Genomic DNA, 22,033 nt, shown 5'->3' on the forward strand with positions numbered 1-22,033 from the left:
GTGACGATCAAGACCATGGGACATGTGCCTGTGTTGCCACCATAGTAGGACTTAGTACAGATAGGGGTGATGTGTGGACACGTGAGATGTGTTCTGGGTTGGCAAGTGCACATGGGAGTCATGTGTGTTCCTATCTCAGAGGCTGTGAACCCAGGAATGAAGGCAGTGGGGCCCGTGAGTGGACCCTACAGGGTCAGAGGTAGGAGGCTACAAGTATACAACCTTGAGTGAGGACACTCATAGGTCACCTGTGTAAATTGGGGAACACCTGGGGGACACAGCAGACCTGGGGCATGTGGGTGTTGGGGTGTGGGTGGGTTACGAAGAACCGGAATAATCAAACAATGCAGGAGAGTTTGGAGAGACACACTTTAATCACCGCGGTGGGCTTAGAGAAAATGAATTCAAATTCTAAGCAAGGCTACAAGCAGAACTTCCCTTTTTATTAAAGAGCCAGCCCTATGTGCACTTAGTGGTTACCTCGCTGCTGGGCCTTGAAAATAACATAGTTCTATCCAATTAAAAAATGCACCTGGCATGGCATTGAAATTATGAGCATATCTAGTCTCTGGCCTACAAGGTCAGACAGCTAAGTTTATCTTCCTCATTATTCAAGCAGGCTAGAAAGCAAAGTTATTTTTTTAGAATAAGAGGCCGTCTAAAAAAAACAGCAGAGAATTCCAAACAGTACTTTTACAAAATAGGGGTTAGCCTTTTCAGGTGTGGCATCAGGCAGTTTTGATGAGGACATGGGAAATGGGGTGTCCACTACTAGACTGAGTTAGTGAGACTTGCCCCTCACCCCACCTCACCCGCTTCCAACCATACTTCCTCTGCTTCAGTTCCAGCCTCTGAATACATCAGGCATGATCTAGCCTCAGGGCCTTTGCACATACGGTTCCCCCTGCCAGGGCTGCTCTTTTCCCCTAGACATCCCCATGGCTTCCTCCTTCAGGACTTTGTTCAAAGGTCACCTCTCCAGCAGGTCTTTCCTCCTTTCAAATTGCCTCATGTCTCTCTGATCTTTAACTATCTTTAGCACTTAGTGCTATCTAAAACACCTTATTAATCTCATACTTTATTTTGTTCCTTGCACACCAGGCAGGAATTTTATTTTGTTTCCGACTATGTTCCCAGCGCCTTGCACTGAGGCTGGCACACAGTAGGCACTAGTGAATGCTCGTTGAACCAATGCTGTCCCGCAGGATGCCTGGAACTCGGTGGAGAGGCCTGGCTGGGATCCCTTTGTTAGGTAGCCTCCAGCCTGAGGGTGGGAGGACAGAGGTGGGCCTGGGTGGACCCGGAGCCACGCAGGTGTAAACACACGCATTGGGAGCAGTCCGATTTGGCCCTGCCTGAGAGTTGGGGGTCGAGTCTGGGTTCCCGGGGCTCCCTCTCCTTCCCGTCCGTCCTCTGCCTGCAGGTCCGCCATGTGGGCACCCGGGCTGCGCACGCTGCAGCTGCTGCTTCTGCTGGGCGCATCCTGGGCGCGGGCGGGCGCCCCGCGCTGCACCTACACCTTCGTGCTACCCCAGCAGAAGTTCACGGGCGCCGTGTGTTGGAGCGGGCCGGCGGCCGCGCGCCCGGCAACGGAGGCCGTGAACGCCAGCGAGGTGGCGGCGCTGCGCGTGCGCGTGGGCCGCCACGAGGAGCTGCTGCGCGAACTTCAGCGGCTGGCGGCGGTGGACGGCGATGTGGCGGGCGAGGTGCGCGCGCTGCGCAAGGAGAGCCGCGGCCTGAGCACGCGCCTGGGCCAGCTGCGCACGCAGCTGCAGCACGAGGCGGGCCCGGGCCCGGGGGCGGAGCCCGCGGCGGCGCTGGCCCTGCTCGGGGAGCGCGTGCTCAACGCTTCCGCCGAGGCGCAGCGCGCAGCCGTCCGCTTTCATCAGCTGGACGTCAAGTTCCGCGAGCTGGCCCGGCTCGTCAGCCAGCAGAGTAGCCTCATTGCCCGCCTGGAGCGCCTGTGTCCGGGGGGCGCGGGCGGGCAGCAGCAGGTAACCCACGCGGTACCCCCGCAGCCACTTCCTGTGCGTGTTGCCGGGAAGATGGGCCTCCTGCAACCCCACGGTCTCTTATCTGCAGTTCCCAAATCCGAAAAGTTCCAAAACCCAGATTCCTACATTTCCTCCTATAATCCTATGGCTCAAAACGCAAGGTCTTTACTTAGCCCCTTCACATGAATATTCTTAGAATCCTTCAATCAAGCACATTATGTGGATAAAGACCAAAGACCCATGTTATGGAGGTGTTATGTAATATTGCAGTACAGACTGTATGTTACTGTTCTTAACCCCTGCCATATTATTCTGAATTCTGGAACGTGTCTGGCCCTGGGTTTTGAATAAGAGATTGTTGCTCTGGGACAGTCCCTACCTTACAGGGTTGTAGAAAGCATTCAGTAAGTTATTACTCATTGTTGCAGGCATTCATTATTTTCACTTGAAAGAAAAGGGTTTGGAGGCACGGATTGGTTAAGCCGTGCACACCCGAGCAGGACTTTAAGCTCAACTCTGCCTGTCCTTGACAGCTAGAATTGGGCATTTGGGGAGGATCAATTCCTGCCCCTGCCTGACCTCCTACCCATCTGGATGCTGAGAGATTGAGATTGAGGAGCCCAAGGTGGCCTGGGCTGAGGGTTAATGCGATCACATGATTCTCTTGGTCACCCAGGTCCTGCCACCGCCCCTGGTGCCCGTGGTTCCGGTCAGTCTCGTGGGTGGCGCCAGTGACAACAGCAGGTTAGACCCAGCCCCAGAGTCCCAGAGAGACCAGACCCCGAGACAGCAGGGGCCCTCGGCCTTTCCCTTACCTGCAGGGCACCCTGCTGTCCCCACCACGCCAGCAGGTAAGATGAGGGCAGGGCTGTTGGGGGTGTGATGAGCCAGGGTTTTAATGGTCTATTCCTCTCACGGTGAGAGGACTGAAGGAAATACGTTTAATCCTGGTGACTGAACAAGGGGCTGTGGCTCTTACTCTGATAAAACCCCAAATCCTTACTCTGGCATGAAAACAGGAAAGGAGGCCCTTTTATTTTAATGAAGGGTCAGGGGATTTAAGACTGCTACTTGGGTGAGAATTTGAGCTGGTTCAGAGGGCCATGTTCAGGACTCTTATTCTGGTGAGGAGACCATTTTACCAGGATTTAAGAACTCCAGGATCTACATGTGCTGTAGTGAGAGTGACTCAGTCTTACTCAGGTAAGGACATCGGTACTGGAGCGCTTATTCTAATGAGAATGGAAGAGACAAGACTGCTATTCTGGTGAGGGGACCTGTGCAAATTAGGACTCTTATTCCAATAAGGGGCCGGCTGGTCCAGGCTGTACTTACCCCATATCTCTGTGCCCACAGGCCCATGGCAAGATTGTGCAGAGGCACACCGGGCAGGCCATGGGCAGAGTGGAGTGTATGAGCTGCGACTGGGCCGGCATGTGGTGTCAGCATGGTGTGAGCAACAGCTGGAGGGTGGAGGCTGGACTGTGATCCAGAGGCGGCAAGATGGTTCAGTTAACTTTTTCACTACCTGGCAGCACTACAAGGTGAGCACAGGTAGGTAAGGGGCAGGGCTGGGCAGGGAAGGGGACCTGCCCCTAACTTCCTGACTTCCCTGCCAGGCGGGCTTCGGGCAGCCTGATGGGGAATACTGGCTGGGCCTTGAACCTGTGCATCAGCTGACCAGCCGTGGGGACAATGAGCTCCTGGTGCTCCTGGAGGACTGGGGAGGCCGTGGTGCACGTGCCCACTACGATGGTTTCTCCCTGGAGCCTGAGAGCGACCACTACCGCCTACGGCTTGGCCAGTACCATGGAGATGCGGGAGACTCTCTTTCCTGGCACAATGACAAGCCTTTCAGCACCGTGGATAGGGACCGAGACTCCTATTCTGGTAAGGAGCTCTTATTGGGGTGTGGGGGGATGCAGGGAAGGGGAGGGCGGGGAGTAAGGGAGATGGTACTTGTAGTCAAAGAATGGAAGGGATGGGTAAGATTTCTCTCTGGTAAGGGTATGCAGGAGAGCAGAGGACAGGACTCCTGTTCTGGTGAAAGGCAGGGCAAGCATGTGGGGAGTATGGGGGCAGTGTGAGCGCTAGGACTCTTATTCTAGAAAGAAAGTAGAGATTTTTTCCCTGGTAAAGGAATGAGAGGTAGCGATCCTAGTTTGCAGAAAGGATAGGAAAAGTGTGACTTGTACTTTGGTAAGGGGACAGGGAAGGAATTAAGGCCATTACTCTGAGGAAGTGGCAGCAAGGGGCCGGGGCAGGGGATGCCTGGTTCAAGCCTTGCACTAGTGAGGTACTGGTAGAAGCTTTTATTATGGTGAGAGGACATGGACTCTCTCTCTCCCCTCAGGTAACTGTGCCCTGTACCACCGGGGAGGCTGGTGGTACCATGCCTGTGCCCACTCCAACCTCAATGGTGTGTGGCACCATGGTGGCCACTACCGCAACCGCTACCAGGACGGTGTCTACTGGGCTGAGTTTCGAGGCGGGGCTTACTCTCTCAAGAAGGCGGCCATGCTGATCCGGCCCCTGAGGCAGTGACCATCTGTCCCCCAGGGGATGTTTGTCAGCAGGAGCCCAAGTTGTCCTGGCCACACCTCCTTTATGGTTCAGTGTGAGCCATGTCCCACAGACCTTCCCATTGTGGACCTGCTCCCCAGGACCCTGAAAGTAGGACCCAGGAACCGCCCTGCCAACTTCTCCAACCCATGTGGCTCCCCAAGGGCACGTAGATCGCGGTTTGAGCTCATATTTTATAACAACACAAAATATCTACAGACTGTGTCTGGTTTGCATCCACACCTGGTACGGGTCACTCCCGGTGCCCACCCTCCTCCTCCTCCTCTTCCTCCTCCTCCTCCTTCAGGTCCTCCAGGATGAGGTTGTCCAGGTGTTCTAGGAGGCTCCCCTGGCTCAGGCAGGTGCCCACCGTGGAGCCACTGCTGATGTGGAGGTTGCTGGGGTGCAGGACTTTGGGCAGGTGGTTCTGCTTCCGGCTCTTGGGGTGTGCGCAGGATGTCCCAGGCACATGGGGCTCTGGGAAGGGAGGGGTTCTGAGGTCCTGGAGCTTGAGGTCACATGAGACTCTGGGGACAAGGGGGCTGAGGCCAAGGGGGCTCTGGGGAGGGAAGGGGCTGAGGATACGGACTCAGAGCTACAGGAAATTCAGACGTGAAAGTCACAGGTGTCAAAGCCACAGGAGACCCAGGGACATGGGCATCACCTGAGACTTCAGAAGACAAAACAGGAACCAAGAACACAGAGCCTCATGGGCAAGACCATGGGAGGTGGCTGATGCAATGGGAGGTAGTGTTGGAGGCCACAGAGACTCGGGGCGCCAGAGAAGACATGGAAGAAGGGGCTGATGCCATGGGGACTGAGACCTTGGTACTTAAGACCCCAGAAGCTGATGTCCTAGAAGTAAAAGCCAAGTAGACTACCCAGAGTTTGGGGAGGCCACGCCAGGTCCTTACCTCGCCGGTTGAGGCAGTCAGCAGCTGAGCAGGAGTGGGTGTGGGTGCTGCGGTGATCTGTGTCCCGGTCCCAGCGCGGAGGGAGGATCCGTGTCGGATACACCGGAAAGCCACACCCATAACAAGGGGATGGGGACCCCATCTGTGCCCAGCCCCTGTGGGCAGGCAGGGCCATGAGGGTCTGAGGGTGAGGGTGAAGCTGGGCTGCAGTGGGGCCAGGGCAGGGCTGGGCTGGGGCAGGGCTGAGGGGTGGGGGGGGGGTGAGCACCCTCACCGGAAGTTGTGCCTGCACTTGGGGCAGTGGAACTCAGCCACGCCCCACATCTTGTCACAGGGTACTGGCTCATAGCGCTTTCGGCATCTCCTGCACCGAGACACCTGTGGGTGAGGAGAAGGGTGTAGGCTTACTCTCAGAAGAGAACTCTGGTAGCTTGATATTGGCCACAGTGGGAATATTTACACCATGGGAATTGGTCAACACTACAAATCCAGGGTCCATCCCAGGCCTACGCTTCAAGCGTTGGTTCTTAAGCATTTACCAGGAGCACATCACTGGTCAGGGGGGTTCAGAAGCCAGATTTGGGGTTGTGGTCTCAGAGTCAGCTTTGATTTCTGTGGTAGCTGTCAAACTGTGCAGTCAGAGCTCCGGGGTAAGGGCTGAGCTCAAGTTGGAGGTCAGAAGTCCAGCTCAGGGTTGGGAATTGGGGATGAGCTCTCAGAGGCTGAACATCTGAAGTCAGAGCTTCAGCTACCGAGGATGGGGGACACGACAGAGTCAAGGAGTCAAGTCCCGGGGTTGGGTTATCACCTCCTTCCGCTGAGGCACACGGCGCCACCAGACATGGTCACAGGAGGAGCAGGCGAACTGCCGTTCCACGGCAGGGATAAGGTCTTGCTGGGCACGCTGGAACATGCGTAGGTTGGCTCTCGTCAGCGGCAGGAGGGAGGTTGCCACCGCCTGTGGAACGGGGGTGGTGGGGTGGTGGTGAGCACGAGAGGGTGGCCACCCCTCCTCCACCAACATAAACGTAGGTCAGTTCAGTTCTGCTCTCCCAACAGATGGGCGCCCTCGTGCCCCTATGATGTCCCTCTCTCCCCCGCATGGATGTCGTCCCTGCTCCCCCTCCCCCATTCCCAGATACTGGACTCACCTGGATGTCTTGGTCCTGCTTCATGTCCTCTGGTGGGTCCTGGGTGGAGAGACCAGGGGCAGAGGCTGGGGATTCAGCTCAGGCCTCTTTCGCCTAGTTTGTTGGGGGAGGGTCCCGGCCCCATATAAGAAGAGAGTGCCCCTAACTCACAAGGAGCTGACTGAGCAGCAGTCACTGAGAGCCCAGCTATCCTCATGCAGTTCTGAGAGGTGAGCATACTTGTTACCTTCATTGTTCAGATGGGGAAACTGAGACCCAGAGCCAGGAGAGAGCTTGCCTGAGATCACCCTGAGACAGTGCAGTGAAGCAGGCCCGGGCCCCGTGCTCCCATCCCGCTCGCAAATGCCACACACTCGTTGGCATTGGGACAGGTGGCCTCTCTGAGGCCGTGCTGCTGTAGCCTGAGCGTGCCAGCTCTGGGTTCAGACAGAAGCAGGTCCCACCCCCTGGCTCCATTACTTTCAGCTGTGGGGATGGGGCCAAGCCACCCCCCTGCGTCCCTAATGAGGGGCATCTCAGAGCTCAGGCCCTGACTCTGGGTGGCTGGGGTTCCAATCCCAGCTGCCACCTGCAAGCTGCGTAATGCTGGCCAGTGACTGCATCCCCCCTCTGTGTCTCCGTTTCCTTATCCGTAAAACGACAATAAGTAATAGGACCTGTCTCCTGGGGCCACTGTGGCAATGAAATGAGTCCACAGGTAAAATTCCTGGAGTCCTGCTGCAAGGGGAGTGCTCAATCAATGCTCCTCTTTGCTATTATTATTTAAAAATAGGTTTTTATTGACTTTAGAGAGAGGGAGAGGGAGAGAAACATTGATGTGAGAGAGAAATATCAATCGGTTGCCTCCCGTATGCACTCCGACTGGGGACGGAACCTGGGCATGTGCCCTGACTGGGAATTGAACTGGAGACCTTTTGGTGCACAGGGCAACGCTCAGTCAACTGAGCCACACCAGCCAGGGCTTGTTGCTATTATTTTTTTTTATCATACTCTTTATAGGTATAAATGCAAGAGTATAATACATATTTTATTATACTCTTTAACAACTTCTATGCTGGGCCTTTCAGGCAGGCAAAATCCACAGTGCATCAGCTACCAAAGCCATCCACAGGGCAAAGTGGCCATGATGTTCCTGTGCCTCAAAGCCTTTCATTCATTCACTCATTCATTCACTCATTCATTCAACACATGAGCTCCTCTGCCCCTCTCTTGCCCCATCTCCTGCTCATCCCAGCCTGTTTGCTCAGCCATTCCCTCTTCCAGGAAGACCGATTCTGACCCCTCCATTCCCAGGGATCACTAGTCTCCAGCCTTGAAGAGTTGGCAACACCCCCTCTCCAGGAAGCTCTCGCTGACCCTAGGCCCTCTATGATGACATTAACTTAATCCTGGCTCCCGGCACTGCCTAGTTTCATGCCTCTCTCCCCCATTTAACACCATCAGCTTGTAATGAACATCTTCTGTTTGCAGGCTCCCTGCAACTGAGGAGTGAGTAAGTAAATGTGGTTGGACCATGAGCTGTGACGCGGCAGTGCACTGAGGGGCTCGCCATGGACGGGCCGGGACCCCCCTGTTCTTCCTCCCCAGTTACCCTGTCCTTTGAGGAGAGGGAGGCAGTTTACCTGGGCATCCAGGTCATGACTCAGTTCCTGTCCATCTTTCTGCTTTACTCCTGGTGGGGAGAGGAAGTGTAAGTGAAGGACCCTGGAAAGATCTTGTGGGAGTTTCAGGTCCCCAGACCCTCCCCAAGAGAGGATCTCAAGGCCTCTTTCTACCTTCCTCAGACCATGCTCCCCCTACCCCCGCGGGGAATCCCCACCGGGCTGGGGACCCCGGCCCGCCCGCCCGCTCACCGTACACGATGGAGCGGCCCACTCCAGTGTGGTCGCTGCCAAATTTCCTCATCAGAGTCCCCGCCTTCCTGGAGGAGACCTTCCCATGAAACTTCTCCCGGAGGCGCCGGACGCTCTTCTCCAGCTGCGGTGGGGACAGGGGGGCTCCGATGGGGCCAGGAGGAGAACCACTGCCCTTCCCCCATTTCTAGACAGCCTTCTCCCGGCCTGAACTTGACCCTTAGTTTTGGCCTCCGCACCTCCCATCTCCATCCTCCATGGCATTTCCTGGAAAAAGCCAAAGTCCCCACTGGACACTGGGGGAGGGTGCGGACCGGGGCAAGCTTCCCAGGCCCAGAGGGAGGCCAGCCAGGTATCCCCTGGCCTTTGACCCTTGACCCTGCGGCCCCCGCTTTTCGTCGAGGAGGCCTCATTTCGCTCTGGGGGAGGGGGCCGTCACTCTCCTTCCTGCGGGGGGTGGGGAGTGGGGACGCGCGCCGGCGGGGAAAGGTCTGGGCTTCGGATGGAGTCCCCAGGAAGTGCGAAGCCCCCTCCGCGGCCAGGGCCCCTCCTCGGCATCTTCCGCGGGTCCCCGGCCCAGCCGTCGTCATCTCCTACCTCCACACCTTCCTGAGACATGGTGGCGACCGCGCAGGTACCCGCGAGGGTCCGCACTGCGCGCTCCGCGCCCCCCTGCTAGGACGAGCCCGGCGGTCCAGCAGCGCGCAGAGCAGGGGGAGGGGCCCCGGGCAGGCGCCGCCCTTCCTCCCTTTCGCTTTCGGTGGGTGGGTGGGTGGGTGGGGGAGAGGATGCAGCGCTCGCCCCGCCCTGGCTCCGCCTCTGCTCTTGCGCCCCAAAGCCCGGAGGGCTGCTGGGGTCTGTACCCTGCGGCGGAGCGCGCAGACCTCGGGCGGGGGGAGGCGGCGCGGCCTCTGCGGTCGGTCACATGTCCCCACGCTGCGCGGGGTCCGCGTCTTCACGTCCCTCGTGGGGGCGTGGCCGAGTCCCGCGGCCGCGGCGGGTGTACGCGCCCCCGCCCCCCCTCAAGCTCCTGGTCCCTCCGTTCCTCGCCCTCTCCCCTCCCCCAGGAATCAGGCGCTAATGAGGACCTGGACCCCTACCTCTTTCTTGAGTCTCTGGCCAGGTTCCCTCTAAACCTCAGTGTACCCCTCTGTAAAATGGGGATGATGATAATGACTACATCCTACGTGTGTGTGTGTGTGTGTATTTGCCAGGATTGGAGACCCCGGGTAGAACCCTGGCATGCAAACTAGCAGGCGAACTAGTCACTGGGCTACCTCCGCTGTGGGTCCCAAGGGACAGGCCTTGGGGTAGGGGGGAGGTGCTTGTGAAAAGCACCTGGTCCCAGCCGGCGGCAGGATCCGGCGGTCTGCGGCTCCAGGGATTTGCATTGTAAATCTGAAGGTGGAGACGCCCTGGGTCCAAGCGGATTCTAACCCACTCAGCACAGGGGCCTGGAGGGGCACTGAGGACAGGCTCTGGCCCAGCTTAGAGGTGGCAGGGATGGCTTCTTGGAGGAGGGGACGGCTTGAGGTTGGAGGTTTTAGCTAGGTGAGGAATAGAGTGGGGAGAAGGAAGCAGCTGGTGCACAGACACCGGAATCAAGAGAGAGTCTGGTGCTTTAGGTCAGGGCTTCTCAACCTCCTCACTGAGGAGGCTAAAAGGGCCAATTCCAATGCCACCCTGATATTTGGAGGCTAGTGATCTGAATCCAAGCCAGCAAGCTCAGTGTGCATTCAGTGTATCCCAGATACATTCCTGATAGCCTATAATTAAGTCACTACCTCTTCCCCAGATACTGGTCTTGCAGAACCGGTTACAGAGGCCACTGGGCTGTGGACAGTGCACTGCCCAGAGGGAGGGTTATTAACGCTGGCGCCAGGCCAGACCATCAGATATGGCCTGGAGACCCCCAACACCTGGGGGCCTTCTTGCAAGGCCCTCGAAAAGGACCGGAAGCATAATCCATGTTTGCGGGACAAGGACCACAGGGAGATATAAGGGAGGGCCCCATGCGTGTTCCTTCACTCAGATTTGGAAGGCTGTTCCCTGAGTCCGCTGGCGTATTAAACAGTGTCCCTCCTTTTTTTTTTTTTCCCCTCAGAAGCGTCCTTGGTTTTCGTTGGTCTTCTGCAACATCACCAGTGACATTTTGGGCTGGAGAGTTATTTGTGCTGGAGCCTGTTCTGTGCACTGTGGGATGTTGACCAGCATCCCTGGCCTCCACTCTTAGATGCCAGGGGCACCCCTCCCCCAGTGGTTGACAACTGAAAATGTCTCCAGACAATGCCAGATTGGGGGGGCGGGGGGGGGGGGAGCCAGGGGGCAAGGGGGCGGAGGACAATTGCATTAGGATAAATGATTCTAAATTTTTTTCCCAATTGTGCACCCCTATCAGTAAAAAATGTTGAAGCTTCACCCCCAGATGGATATTTACTTATAAATAATATACAAGTACAGTTATACCAATAAATTCTGTAGATTATTTTATAATATTATGGTTATTACATAAAGATATTCTTTAGCAAACAAAAAAATGAGATTAAAAAATAGCTACTCTGCCCTAGCTGGTTTGGCTCAGCGGATAGAGTGTCAGCCTGCGGACTGAAGGGTCCTGGGTTCGATTCCAGTCAAGGGCATATGCCCGGGTTGTGGGCTCGGTTCCCGGTGTGGGGCGTGCAGGAGTCAGTCCAATCAATGATTCTCATCATTGATGTTTCTGTCTCTCTCTTCCTCTGTGAAATCAATAAAAATGTATTTTAAAAAATAGCTAACGTTTTCTGCTTGATCCCCAAAGCCTTGTGGGTGTGGAGACTATTAGTGTTTATAAACAGTTAGTTCATGGTTCTTTGTGGCTGACGGTGGAACTTTAGGCAGGGATGGAGGCCCGTAGGTTGTACGGAGGACCTGGGATTTTTAACTAGAGGGAAGTGGGGAGACATGGAGGGGCCTTCCCATTATAGTTGCCAATTATTACTTAACCAATGGAGGGGGAGGTCACGGCTCTATCCCATCCCCTGGTTAGGGTGGACACCCAGTGGGCAGGAAACAGGTGGGAGACTGATCTAAATATGACAAGAATCAGGAATGTTAGATTCCCATAATAATGGCCACTGACCATATTGAGTGCTTACTCTATGCCAGGCACTGTCTCAGGTCCTGTGGACAGAGCATGGAACAAAAGAAAGCTGGCATTCTAGCAGAGACAGACCAGAAACAAATACACAACAGGACAGGAAGTAAGTGCTAGGGTGACACATGAACTGAGGTAGGGAGATGGAGAAAGGGGGTCAGGGAAGGCGGTGGGAAGTGCCATCTGAGGGAAGCCCTGAAGGAGGGGGGAGGGGAGGAGAGTTCCAGACAGAGCCCACAGCAAGTGCAAAGGTCCTGGGGCGGAAGCATGGGGCTATTGTTAGCGGTGGTAGGTTGTAGTCGTTCTCTATTGCTGCATAACAAATCTCCCCAAGCATTATTTCATACAGTTTTCATGGGTTAGGAATCCAGGAGTATCTTTGCGGAGCTTTTCTGGCTCAAGGTCTCTCACAGGGTTGCAGTCAAGGTGTCTGTGGGGGTGCAGTCATCTGAAGGGGTGCGGCTGGACGATCTGCTTCCTCGGTGGCTCATCATATGGTTGGCAGGTGAATGCTGATTGTTGGTGGAATGCCTTAATTTCTCCCTTCTTTTTTTTTTTTTTTATACTTTTATTGATTTCAGAGAGGAAGGGAGAGGGAGAGAGAGAAACATCAATGATGAGAGAGAATCATTGATCAGCCGCCTCCTGCACACCCCCTACTGGGGATCAAGCCCATAACCCAGGCATTTGCCCTTGACTGGAATCAAACCTGCAACCCTTCAGTCCGCAGGCTGGCCCTCCAGCCACTGAGCCAAGCTGGCTAGGGCAAGTTCTCCCTTCTTGAGATGATTGGGTATACTCCCATCTTGGCAGTGGGCCTTCCCAGAGCAAGTGATCCAAGAGAAGGAAAACCAGGTGAAAGTTGTATCTTTTTAAATTTTCTTTTCTTTTTTTTCTTAAAAAATATTTTTATTGATTTCAGAGAGGAAGGGAGAGGGAGAGAGAGACAGAAACCAATGATGAGAGAGAATCATTGATTGGCTGCCCCCTGCACGTCCCCTATTGGGGATCGAGCCCACAACCCCGGCACAGGTAGAGCCCAGGGACCCTTCAGTCCACAGGCTGGCACTCTAGCCACTGAGCAAACCAGCTAGGGCAAAAGTAGTATCTTTTTATGACCTAGCCTGGGAAGTTACATTGTTTCACCTTCTGAACTCTAAAATTGAGTCACTAGATTCAGCCTGTGCCCTCTCTCTCCTCCCACCCTCCCACCTCCAGCTGGAGCCTCTCAGCGACTGCATCGGAAAACAAGGCCGGCAAGGGAACAGCTCAGGCTGTCAGCCTCTCAGGCACAGCCTTGGGGGGAAGAGGAGGAGAGCTGATCTGGAAGGACAAACAGAATAGCACTGTAACAAACACGAAAAGCAAACATTCCCAGTGATCACAAGGGGGCGCTGCCTACCCACCAATAATTCTGTTTGAGATTTGGGGCCGTCTCGGCCTGGCCAGATGTGGCTTGTTTGTGCAGTGGTGTGAGCGTTACGACATTTTATCCTTTGTCTTTATACAAAGGTGTGGAAAGGGAGAAAATGGCTAGGCTGATAACAGTGATAAGAAGTGTAGCCTCTGACACTTTAGTATAATTGAGACACAGATGCAGCTTATTTGATCCATCCATTCCGAAGCAATGAAGCATAACAACATTCACCTTGGATAAAAACTGCTGTTTTAAATTTTAACCCTGCTATTCTGGCTTCTGTAAACATTTGCTTGCTTCAACAATAGGGTAGTTATTCTGACCTCCGTTTCCAGAATGAGACATGGAAACTCACATAAATCACCCCATTTTATTGCCAGCCCCATTGTGGTTCCACAAAGGACATTCTCATGTGCCTAAGAACCAGAACCACAAAATTGCTTTCCTTGACTCAGTGGCTCCGGGAATACTTTCTGATGACTCAGTGGCTCCAGGAGCTGAAACTGTAGATAACCTTTAGAGATTATTAACTTTGCTCAATTTTGCTTCTGAAAAACTGCTTTTGCAAGATAATTCCACATTCTAATGTGTAGCAGGATGTGGTTTTTGCCTTTATAAGCTTGCTACTGCTCTCACTCGGGGCTGCGAGATTTGGAGAGCTAACGCCCCTTCGTAGCCGCCGGCTTTTGGATTAAGGAGGCTCCTTGATTTGATTTCGAGACTGAAGCATCCTTTGTTCGACTCTCGGGGTACACTACAACAATTCATTAATTTTTTTTGTTTTAAAATATATTTTTATTGATTTCAGAGAGGAAGGGAGAGGGAGAGGGAGCTAGAAACATCAGTAATGAGAGAGAAGCATTGATTGGCTGCCTCCTGCATGCCTCCAACAGGGGATCAAGCCCACAACCTGGGCCCATGCCCTTACCCGGAATCAAACCTGGGACCCTTCAGTTCGCAGGCAATTCTCTGTCCACTGAGCCAAACCAGTTAGGGCTACTCATTGACAGACATGTATCAAGTGCTTCTGATGGGGAGGGCTTGGTGCTGGGCACCATTTCTGCCCTTCCAGAGTCAAGGTCGTAATGGGAAAGAGAAACACGAAGCAGATAATATTGCAAGCATTATTTAATTATATTTATGGTATCTTCCCCGCTTCCCAAACGGAGAGACCCATGAGAAAGGGTAACACATGGGAACCTGACCTGAGTAGGGTGGTCAGGGAGGGCTTCATTGGGGAGGTGCTTCTCGAGCTGAATCCTAAAACTTTCTGAAACACTGTGCCAAGTGTTTTAAAACTATGTATCTCCTCTGGTCCTCATAGCAACACTATGAAGCTGGTCATCCTATAGAATACAAGCCTAATATGCTAAGTGTCCCACCGTTCGTTGGACGGTTCGACCAGTTGCTATGATGCGCACTGGCCACCAGGGGGCAGACACTCCAAACGGTAGGTTAGCTTGCTGCTGGGGTCTGGCCGATCGGGACTGGGCAAGATGGGCTGGACACGCCCTGGAGCCCGCCCATGGTCCCTCTCTGGCCCCGATTGTGCACAGGTGGGGTCCCTTTGCCTGGCCTGCACCCTCTCGCAATCCGGGACCCCTCGGGGGATGTCAGAGAGCTGGTTTCAGCCCAATCCCCGCAGGCCAGGCCGAGGGACCCCACTGGGCCTCTAGTTATTACAAATGGAAAAACAGTGCAGGTTTCTTCTTCTAATTGCAATAATCTGCTCAAGGGGTGAATAGGAGCTACCTAAGTTCAGGGCAGAGGCAGCAGCATGTGCAAAGGTCCTGAGGTGGGAAGGGATTTGGTTTATTGCAGGAAGCTAAAGGTCAGTGTGATTGAGGAGAAAGGAGAGGGGAGGGAGGTAAAGCTCGTGCCAAAAGCAGCGAATCTTGACCTGAAAGCAAATCTTCAGCTGAACCCTTAGAGGTCTAAGCTGGTGGCCATTTGTTTAATTACGGAGGAAGTGGACACAATTGGGGCGTGTGTGTGCTATTTGCAATCTAGTCAGTTTCCCCTGAGTTTGACCAAATGGAGACATTGGGAATGGCCAGCAATGGAGGTGTGGGAAATGGAAAATCTCCAAAGGGTTGGAGAGCGTGTCCCTTGGCAGAGCCTTTGGAGAGGCAACTTGGCCAAACCTTCTAAGGCATTACACGTGCGGAGCTAACCACTTCTTTCACTTTCCGTGTTCTGACGCTTCGACAGCTGGGGCCTTGCCAGCCTTGGGGGCACTGTCCCTCCCTGGGTACCGTAAACCACCTGTGGGCATTTCTGCATGTGGGTCCCCACACCGCCTGTCCTCTCCACATTGCATATTTCTCTAACAATTAAATTATTTTCAGCAACAAACTTCCATCACTTTTGTAATTGGAACCAAAATATACAGTGTGATAAATCTAATTATTTTTTAAACAACATGTATGAAACCCTGGAAATAGAACTTGTTTGTTGTTGTTGTTGTTTTTTGGTTTGGTTTTTGTAAAATATAACTTCTTAATTTTATTTAAGAGAGAGGAAGTGGGGAGAGAGATTGAGAGAGAGACATCCATATGAGAGAGAAACATCGATTGGTTGCTTCCACATGGGCCCTGATCAGGGGTCCAACCTGACACCTGGGTATGTCCCCTGATTGAGAATTGGACCCACCACCTCTTGGTGCACGAGATGACGATCCACCGCAGCCACACGGGCCGGGGCATGGAAATGTGTCTTTGACAATGACACCTAACTGCTAAGAAGTAATTTGGGATTTCATAATTTGCGTAGTGCTCAGTAAATAGATCGCCGTTTACAACACAGGGATCTGTTGTTCGAGTTTTGCGAAATCAGCTTCAAACACATTTCCAGGAATGCATTATGTAACTCGTCTGGGGCTCTGCTCAAATGAATTCGGTGAGTGGAGGAATCACAGTAGCTAAAACACCCCGAGTGCATCCAGGGTTCGCCGGATGCCAGGCTGACTGGGTGTCCTCTGGGCTTGAGCCTATCAAGCCTGCTCTCTTAGGCGCCGCAGTCCCTTTTACGGACGAGGAACCGAGTTTAAGAGCGATGCAGCCAACTGTGCAGGGCACCAGCTCAGAAGTGGCACAGCCCGCTGACTGCAATGTCCCTTCACGCTAAAACTGAAGATGAGAAATACGGAGGTCAGGGGTGCCCTCTGGGACCAGGCAGCCTGGGGTTGAGTCAAGTGCTGGCTCTTTGAGCAAGTTCCTGACCTTCCCGGGCCTCCGTGTTGCCATCTGAGACAGGAATAGAGTTGCTGTGAGGGTGTCGGGACCTGATATGGAGAAACCATGTAGGCCTGTGCGGTCCGACCGTGGAGCCATTGGCATCTGGGCCCTGGCAACGTGGAAGGTCTTTTTTAAAATATATTTTATTGAGTTTTTACAGAGAGGAAGGGAGAGGGATAGAGAGTTAGAAACATTGATGAGAGAGAAACATCAATTCAGCTGCCTCCTGCACACCCCCTACTGGGGATGTCCCTGCAACCAAGGTACATGCCCTTGACTGAAATCGAACCTGGGACCCTTCAGTCTGCAGGCCGAGGCTCTAGCCACGGATCCAGACCAGTTAGGGCACAACGTGGCAGGTCTTAATCCAGATGTGCTGCTAGTGTCAAATGCACACTGCATTTGGGAGACGTCAAACAACACATCAAGGACCTGTGTTCGCTTTTTGTTGTTGTTAATCCTCAGCTGAGGATATTTTTTCCATTGCTTTTCAGAGAAAGTGGAAGGGAAGGAGGAGGGTGGGGGGGGGGGGGGGGGAGAGAGAGAAGAGAGAGAGAGAGAGAGAGAGGAAGACTGATGTAAGAGAGACACATCGGCTGGTTGCCTCCCGTATGCACCCTGACCTGCAATACAGGTACGTGCCCTTGACTGGGAATCGAGCCCATGACTCTTCGGTGCATGGGCTAATGCTCTAACCACTGAGCACCACCAGCCAGGGCCCACAGTTAAACTTTAATCCTATGTTCCAGAAAGCTCGCAGCAAAGGTACTGGGAGCTCCCTCCCCGCAAAACAAAACAGCAGGACGCTTTGCCTTTTCCTCCCTGATTGCAAAAGTTAAACATTACAAAATGTTTGATTTAGAAAAGGAAATGTGTATACACAGGAAAAGAAAACCTTAAGTTATGGTTTTGCCTGTGACCATGGGGCCCAGGGGACACAGGATGGGGGAGAAAATCGTGGACAGCTCTGGTGCCTGAGGAGGGAGAGAGGTGGGGGCACATTCTCCTTCCTTTATCTCTCCCTTCGGGGGAATTCTTTTTTTTTTTAAAATATATTTTATTGATTTTTTTACAGAGAGGAAGAGAGAGGGATAGAGAGTTAGAAACATCGATGAGAGAGAAACATCGATCAGCTGCCACTTGCACACCTCCTACTGGGGATGTGCCCGCAACCAAGGTACATGCCCTTGACCGGGATCGAACCTGGGACCCTTGAGTCTGCAGGCCGACGCTCTATCCACTGAGCCAAACCGGTTTCAGCCGGGGGAATTCTTTTGCTAGAATTTCTTCATGTATTCTTAAATAATAATGATAATGATAATAATAATAATAGAAGAGGGTATCTCCTCATTGCCCTTGCCCCTGGGATAACCCCTATTAATTTTTTGTTGTTAATCCTCACCCGAGGATATTTTTCCATTCATTTTTAGAGAGAGTGGAAGGGAGGGGGAGAGAGAGACACATCGATGTGAGAGAGACACATGGACTGGTTGCCTCCCACATGTGCCCCGACCAGGGCCAGGGATTGAGCCTGCAATTGAGGTAGGTGCACTTGACCGGAATCCAACCTGGGACCCTTCAGTCTGCAGGCCGATGCTCTATCCACTGAGCCAAACTGGCTAGGGCTAATCCCCATTAAATTTTATCTATATTCATCCCGATTTTCCTTTAAACTACTTATTTTTCTATCTGATTTTATGATAATGCTAGTCAGAGAAAAACAATAGCTTTAAAATATGTCCAGGTGTCTGAGCAAGCAGGTTTGGGATCAGAAGAGGATCATTGTGGCTGGGCGCTCCATTTCAGGGCCTCTGCCTTCTCATTTGCAAAATGGGAGGAATAGCAGCCCCCCATCTCATGGAGTTGCTGGGAGAAGAAAAGACGTTAATGTGTGTGAAGTGCTTAGACCAGAGCCTTCATTTAAGGCAGGGGTCCTCAAACTTTTTATTTATTTATTTATTTTTTAAAATATATTTTATTTATTTTTTACAGAGAGGAAGGGAGAGGGATAGAGAGTTAGAAACATCGATGAGAGAGAAACATCGATCAGCTGCCTCCTGCACGCCCCCTACTGGGGATGTGCCCACAACCAAGGTACATGCCCTTGACTGGAATCGAGCCTGGGACCCTTGAGTCCGCAGGCCGATGCTCTATCCACTGAGCCAAACCGGTTAGGGCGGTCCTCAAACTTTTTAAACAGGGGGCCAGTTCACTGTCCCTCAGACCGTTGGAGGGCCGGACTATAGTTTAAAAAAAACACTATGAACAAATTCCTATGCACACTGCACATATCTTATTTTGAAGTAAAAAAACAAAACGGCAAAAACACCCGCATGTGGCCGTAGTTTGAGGACGCCTGATTTAAGTACTCAATACATGTTTGTTTTGAACCCTGGCTGGTTTGGCTCAGTGGGTAGAGAACTGGCCTGTGGACTAAGGAGTCGCAGGTTCGATTCCAGTCAAGGGCACATGCCTGGATTGCGGGCTCGACCCCCAGTAGGGGGCGTGCAGGAGGCAGCCGATCAATGAGTCTCTCTCATCATTGATGTTTCTGTCTCTCCCTCTCCCTTCCTCTCTGAAATCAATAAAAATACGCTTAAAAAAAGTTTGTGTTGAGTTTTGTTTTAAGACGGGGGGAGGGGCGTTCAGATCGAGTCCAAGATGCCTCTCTGCCACTTACGACCCGGAGTCCATGAGGAACCCACAGAAGCGCTTTGTTTGCTCATCCATAAAATGGGGTCATAGCGCTTGTGCCTATTGTAGGACTGGAGGAGAGAATGAGACACGCAGGAGATACCCCCTCTGCCTTCAAGTTCCCAGGAGCATCAACAAAGAAATCACAGTGCCCCCTAGGACGTCCTGGTGGGGTGGAGGGGCGTGTGGGCAGTATGCCAGAGGAGGTGGTGTGTGAGGTGTGAGAATCTCCAGGCCTGGAGTTGGGGTGGGAGAAGGAGGAAAAGCTGAACTACCTCTCAAACGTCCAGAGACTCAGGACTTTCCAGTGCCTCCCCGACCCACTGGAGAGGCGGAGGCTGGAGAAGCCACTTCCCCTGCCGGATGCGGGTCTTCTCTATTCAGTAAACGCTGAGTGCCAGACATTCCTGTGACATAAAATGTCCCAGCGCTGAGAGGCCAAAGAAAGAGCCAACAACTCCATCGTCACAGCGAGGGTTTATGACGGGAGCCCCACGTGAGGAGCGCCCTGGGTGGCGGCAAGATGACGTGGAGAGCCTCGGTGCCCTGTGGCGGGCACTAAGGGGCTATACAGCACAGGGCAGGGTGGATGTGGGCCTGGGGCAGGAGCTGCCCAGAGAAGGGGAAAACAGAAGGAGAAAATGCCTTACGTACTTGCCTGGGGCAGGGCCAGGGCCTGTTCCCGGGACCAGCATGCCTGGGGCCAAGGGGAGGGGTTTGACATTATCTTTAAGGACTTATGGGAAACAATCTCCGTGCTGGACCTGGCCTGAGGGTTGGCAGTGGTCACGTCAGGGAACAGCCTTCCTCCACAATTTCTCTGGTGGTGAGGGATACACAATGGAGGAGAGAGTGATGGTGAGGCTTGCTGAGAGGCCGTGGGACAGTGTGGCCCGTGGGCAGCACACAGGGAAACTGTGGTTAGCATTCTTTTTCTTCTTCTTTTTTTTTTGTTAACCTTCACCCGAATATATTTTTTTCCATTGATTTTTTAGAAAGAGTGGAAAGGAGGGAAGAAGGGAGGGAGAGAGAGAAACATTGATGTGAGAGAGATGCATGGATTGGTTGTCTCCTGAAGATGCCCTGACCAGGGCTGGGAATCGAACCTGCAACCCAGGTACGTGCCCTTGACCAGAATCGAGCCCCAGAATCGAGCGAAACATGGATCAGCTGCCTCCTGCACACCCCCTACTGGGGATGTGCCCACAACCAAGGTACATGCCCTGGACTGGAATCAAACCCGGGACCCTTCAGTGCGCAGGCTGACTCTCTAACCACCGAGAAACACCCTAAACGGTTTGGCTCAGTGGATAGAGCGTTGGCCTGTGGACTGAAGGGTCCCGGGTTCGATTCCAGTCCAGGGCATGTACCTTGGTTGTGGGCACATCCCCAGTAGGGGGTGTGCAGGAGGCAGCTGATCCATGTTTCTCTCTCTCATCGACGTTTCTAACGTTCTCTATCCCGCTCCCTTCCTCTCTGTAAAATCAATAAAAATATATTAAAAACAAAAACAAACAAACAAAAAAACCCAGAAACACCGTCCAAGGCGGGTGATCATTCTTAAGACACCTCCTTTTAGAGAAGTAAGATGCACGCCAATGTGACCGGACGCTGGAGATCTGGGGGAAAACTGTCTTGGGATTAAATCCTCCCCCTTTACCTATTCACCAGGGGCCATTTGGTGACCGGGGCAGCTTCGCCATGCTTGAGCGGGGCAGAGAGACCAGGCCTGCAAGCAAAGACCCATGCAGGCTCATCAAGAGACCTCAACCTCCACAGGGATGCTGGGCGGGACCAGGTGGTGGCTGGCTGTATTTTCCAAAGATGGCCACTGTGTTAATCATCCACCGCTGTGTGACAGGTTATCCCCAAAGGTAGCAGCTGAAAACAACAAAACGTTATTTCCTCGTGGTTCCCGTGGGCCAGGGATCTGGGCACAGCTTAGCAAAGTGCCTCAGCGTTCAGGTTTCTCACTGGTGGCAGCCGCGGTGGCAGCTGGGACTGCCATCATCTCAAGGTTCCACGGATTTGGTTGAATGTAGATCCACCATCTTATTATTTATTTTTTGCTTATCTCCTTTGCTTTTCATTCTTCTCTTTTTTTTTTTCTTGCATCCTTTTGGATTATTTGAATATTTTTAGTATGAATTTAGCTATTGAGTTTTTACTATCTCTGTCTTTAATGGTAGCTCTAGTGACAACAAAATACATACTGAAGTTTGCATGGTCTACTTAGAATTAATATTTTACCACTTCCAGTGGAATGTAGAACCACTAGTCAGTTTCCTCCCTCCTCCTGTGTGTGTGTGTGTGTGTGTGTGTGTGTTATATTTTTATTGATTTCAGAGAGGAAAGGAGAGGGTGTGATAGAAACATCAATGATGAAAGAGAATCATTGATCCACTGCCTCTTGCCTACTGGGGATCGTGCCTGAAACCCACGCATGTGCCCTGACCGGGAATTGAACTGTGGCCTCCTGCTTTATAGGTCGACGCTTAACCACTGAGCCATGCCGGCCAGGTATAAATGTTTACTGAATACTCACAACAATTCTCCAGCCTCCCCCTCAGGTCTTTGGTCATCAACTCAGTTTCCACCCATCAACCAGCTGGGCCTTCTACCCCAGGACTGGAAAATTCCTCTGCTGCTCAAAAGCCTTCAGTGGCACCCCACTGCCCTGGGTAATGACCAAGCCCAGTGGTCGGCAAACTCATCAGTCAACAGAGCCAAATATCAACAGTACAACGATTGAAATTTCTTTTGAGAGCCGAAAACCGACTTCTGCGCATGGGCCACGAAGTTTCAATCTCACTGTACGTGCGCGCCCGCACGTGGTATTTTATGGAAGAGCCACACTCAAGGGGCCAAAGAGCCGCATGTGGCTCACGAGCTGCAGTTTGCCGACCACTGACCAAGCCCTTTAGCCTGATATTCAAAGTCCTTTATGAAGTCAGCCTGCCTGGCAGCCTCCCCAGCCCCATCTTTCTCTTCCTCCCTCTCACCTTCAGCCCCTCCTTCATACACCAAGTCCAAGCCACTCTGGAAGTCTTGCAGTCCCTCTAGCATTCCTGGGGTGCCC

At 52.9% G+C, this 22,033-nt stretch overlaps 2 protein-coding genes across 3 annotated transcripts; one reads left to right on the plus strand and one right to left on the minus strand.

The window, feature by feature from the left end:
* The first annotated feature begins 1,430 nt into the window (after positions 1 to 1,430).
* Positions 1,431 to 4,576, plus strand: ANGPTL6 (angiopoietin like 6). The gene is made up of 5 exons (XM_054716874.1): positions 1,431 to 1,994; positions 2,671 to 2,845; positions 3,351 to 3,538; positions 3,614 to 3,884; positions 4,348 to 4,576. Exons 1-5 carry the CDS (start codon positions 1,431 to 1,433, stop codon positions 4,536 to 4,538), a joined length of 1,389 nt encoding a protein of 462 aa, XP_054572849.1. The 3' UTR covers positions 4,539 to 4,576.
* A 47-nt stretch (positions 4,577 to 4,623) lies between these two features.
* SHFL (shiftless antiviral inhibitor of ribosomal frameshifting) lies at positions 4,624 to 9,207 on the minus strand. Of its 2 annotated transcripts, XM_008158074.3 has the most exons (8): positions 9,072 to 9,207; positions 8,475 to 8,598; positions 8,244 to 8,293; positions 6,622 to 6,660; positions 6,279 to 6,428; positions 5,745 to 5,848; positions 5,471 to 5,625; positions 4,743 to 5,033 (listed from the first exon to the last, which is right to left on the minus strand). In XM_008158074.3, exons 1-8 carry the CDS (start codon positions 9,090 to 9,092, stop codon positions 4,810 to 4,812), a joined length of 867 nt encoding a protein of 288 aa, XP_008156296.1. In that variant the 5' UTR covers positions 9,093 to 9,207; the 3' UTR covers positions 4,743 to 4,809. The 2 variants fall into 2 exon arrangements, with proteins under 2 accessions (XP_054572850.1, XP_008156296.1); XM_054716875.1 differs by lacking the exon at positions 5,471 to 5,625 and having other exon boundaries at positions 4,624 to 5,033.
* Positions 9,208 to 22,033: the final 12,826 nt, after the last annotated feature.

Source organism: Eptesicus fuscus, chromosome 6, assembly GCF_027574615.1.
Source record: "Eptesicus fuscus isolate TK198812 chromosome 6, DD_ASM_mEF_20220401, whole genome shotgun sequence".
In the NCBI taxonomy this organism is placed as follows: domain Eukaryota; kingdom Metazoa; phylum Chordata; class Mammalia; order Chiroptera; family Vespertilionidae; genus Eptesicus; species Eptesicus fuscus.

Excerpts from the sequence above, each read along its gene's own strand:
- ANGPTL6 (XM_054716874.1), top strand. The coding sequence starts at position 1,431 with ATGTGGGCACCCGGGCTGCGCACGCTGCAGCTGCTGCTTCTGCTGGGC. Across the intron at positions 2,846-3,350 it reads TGTCCCCACCACGCCAGCAG|GCCCATGGCAAGATTGTGCA; the intron begins GTAAGATGAGGG and ends CTGTGCCCACAG. Across the intron at positions 3,539-3,613 it reads CTACCTGGCAGCACTACAAG|GCGGGCTTCGGGCAGCCTGA; the intron begins GTGAGCACAGGT and ends CTTCCCTGCCAG.
- SHFL (XM_008158074.3), bottom strand. The coding sequence starts at position 9,092 with ATGTCTCAGGAAGGTGTGGAG. Across the intron at positions 8,599-9,071 it reads TGTCTCAGGAAGGTGTGGAG|CTGGAGAAGAGCGTCCGGCG; the intron begins GTAGGAGATGAC and ends TCCCCACCGCAG. Across the intron at positions 5,034-5,470 it reads TGACTGCCTCAACCGGCGAG|AGCCCCATGTGCCTGGGACA; the intron begins GTAAGGACCTGG and ends CTCCCTTCCCAG.